This window comes from Entamoeba invadens (genome assembly GCF_000330505.1).
Source record: "Entamoeba invadens IP1 unplaced genomic scaffold scaff_1105074725851, whole genome shotgun sequence".
Lineage (NCBI taxonomy): Eukaryota > Evosea > Mastigamoebida > Endamoebidae > Entamoeba > Entamoeba invadens.
The window spans coordinates 1-1,953 of record NW_004440236.1 but is presented as its reverse complement, the minus strand read 5'-3'; the positions used below and the strand labels follow the sequence as shown (position 1 = coordinate 1,953).

The 1,953-nt window shown below is 29.4% G+C and overlaps 1 protein-coding gene across 1 annotated transcript; it reads right to left on the bottom strand.

Moving 5' to 3' along the window:
- Nucleotides 1–572: 572 nt before the first annotated feature.
- Nucleotides 573–1,953, bottom strand: EIN_389040 (protein serine/threonine kinase, putative; the record flags this gene model as incomplete). The annotated part of the gene is made up of 3 exons (XM_004255384.1): nt 573–977; nt 1,090–1,177; nt 1,208–1,953. Coding segments are annotated over 3 exons (1,239 nt in total), but the record flags the coding sequence as incomplete, so codon positions are not given.

Genomic DNA, 1,953 nt, shown 5'->3' with positions numbered 1-1,953 from the left:
AATGGTAAACGATTTTCAAACAACTGTGAAAGTAAAGTAACTGATTCTTATGTTTTTGAAAATCAATTAGAAAATGAATATAACACGAGAAATAAAATAAAAGAAACAAACATGACTATCGCTCGAATAATTTCTGAAAAAGATTTATTATGTAAAACAGATGTAATTAAAATTATAATACAAATTCTTAATTAACCAAAAAACTGAGATTGAACCTTTTTTCATTCAACAATTTTTCAAAGAAGAAAATGTAAAATATGTGCGGGTTTCTCTCCAGGTGTGGGTTGTTCGCCTCACTTTATTAAAAATATCATTAAAAATCCAACAATGTAATAAATAATATAAAATTAATGTTCCAAAAAGTGCGTGGAAACAAAAGAATGAAGTGTTATGTTTCATTGAATAATAACAATAAAGATAAAACAATTTTGTATTACATCATGTTTTATTTATATTTTGTTGTATTTGAATGATAAACACAGATTAAAAAATAACTTTAAATTAAATGTTAATGCTTTCCAGTTTTGTAACGATATAATTGATTATATTTTTTTTTCGTTAACATTATGACATTACATATCGTTTACTATTGTGTATGTGTTATCGTTTAAGTTGGACGGTTTATTCGGGCGTTTTCCATTGACAACAAAGTCGACAATATCCCATGCAAACTTAAATTGTTTTTTCAAATATGCTTCTATCCATGTTATACATTCAAACACAGATAAACCAAAGGAATATATGTCAGCGCTTTTTGTGTACTTTTTTCTGTTTAGTATTTCGGGTGCCATGTATTTTGGTGTACCAACTCCCTTTGTGAAAATCATGTTAGTCATCAACATATTGACATTTCTTGATGATCCAAAATCAGTCAACTTTGCATTTACTTTATAATTTGTATCACATGAAATTATTAAAATGTTGTCTGGTTTTATGTCTCTATGTAATATCTCATTTTTGTGTAAATATGATATATTCTTGCTGAATCATTCATAAATTTTATTCTAACCTTCATGTCAACTTCATCACTTGTTTTGTGTTTCATTAAGTCTTGTAAACTTCCATATTGTGCAAATTCAGTGATCATACACACATTATTTGATATAAAAACAGCTCCATGAAAATGAACAATATACTCACACTTGAACTTGTCAAGCATTGACACTTCATTCTCAAACTTATCAAGTGACTTGTTATCATCTAAAACATTTTCACTTTTTTGATTGCAACGACATTTCTTCTGAATTCTCCTTTGTAGACAACACCAAACGAGCCTTCATTAAGTTTCTTTTCAACACTCAATTCATTGTAATCAATTCGCGTTGATTGTTGTGTCACACCAACAAATATAATTTCGTTGTATTTCTCTTTGTTTATTTTAAGGTTTTTAGAAATAAGTTGGATATTGTTGTCGATGTTGCAAGAACACAACGGCGTGACAAAAACAGAGAACTCACATGCAAAGTCATATTTGAGTGTGACAACTTCTGGATCAACACGAATTGTAAACTTTGTGATGTTTGATGAAATTGTAAACTGTTTTTTAGTGGAGTTTTTGTTTGTGTTACCTACACACAACACTTGACTAGTCTCTTTGTTGACTTCAATCTGCTCAGTGTCTGAATTCAAGTCTATCACAGTTGAAGAAACACAAACACCGCTTTGGAAAGAAACAAAGTTAATGTTGGATATATTCATTGCAAAGAGTGTTGTTGTCTTTACAATTTTGTGTGTGTGGAGTTTGTTGAAAATGTTTTTGGTTACAACGACAAGTGATACAATAATACTATCAAAACAATAAGAACAAACAAAAAATGCAACAATTATGACCGACCAAACAGCACGTGACTCACACAACGTGCCATATTTGATTGGAGAGTACCAGAATGAACACTTTGAACACTTTGAATTGTTGATTTCTTTGCATTTTGATATTTGTGAGATACAACCATT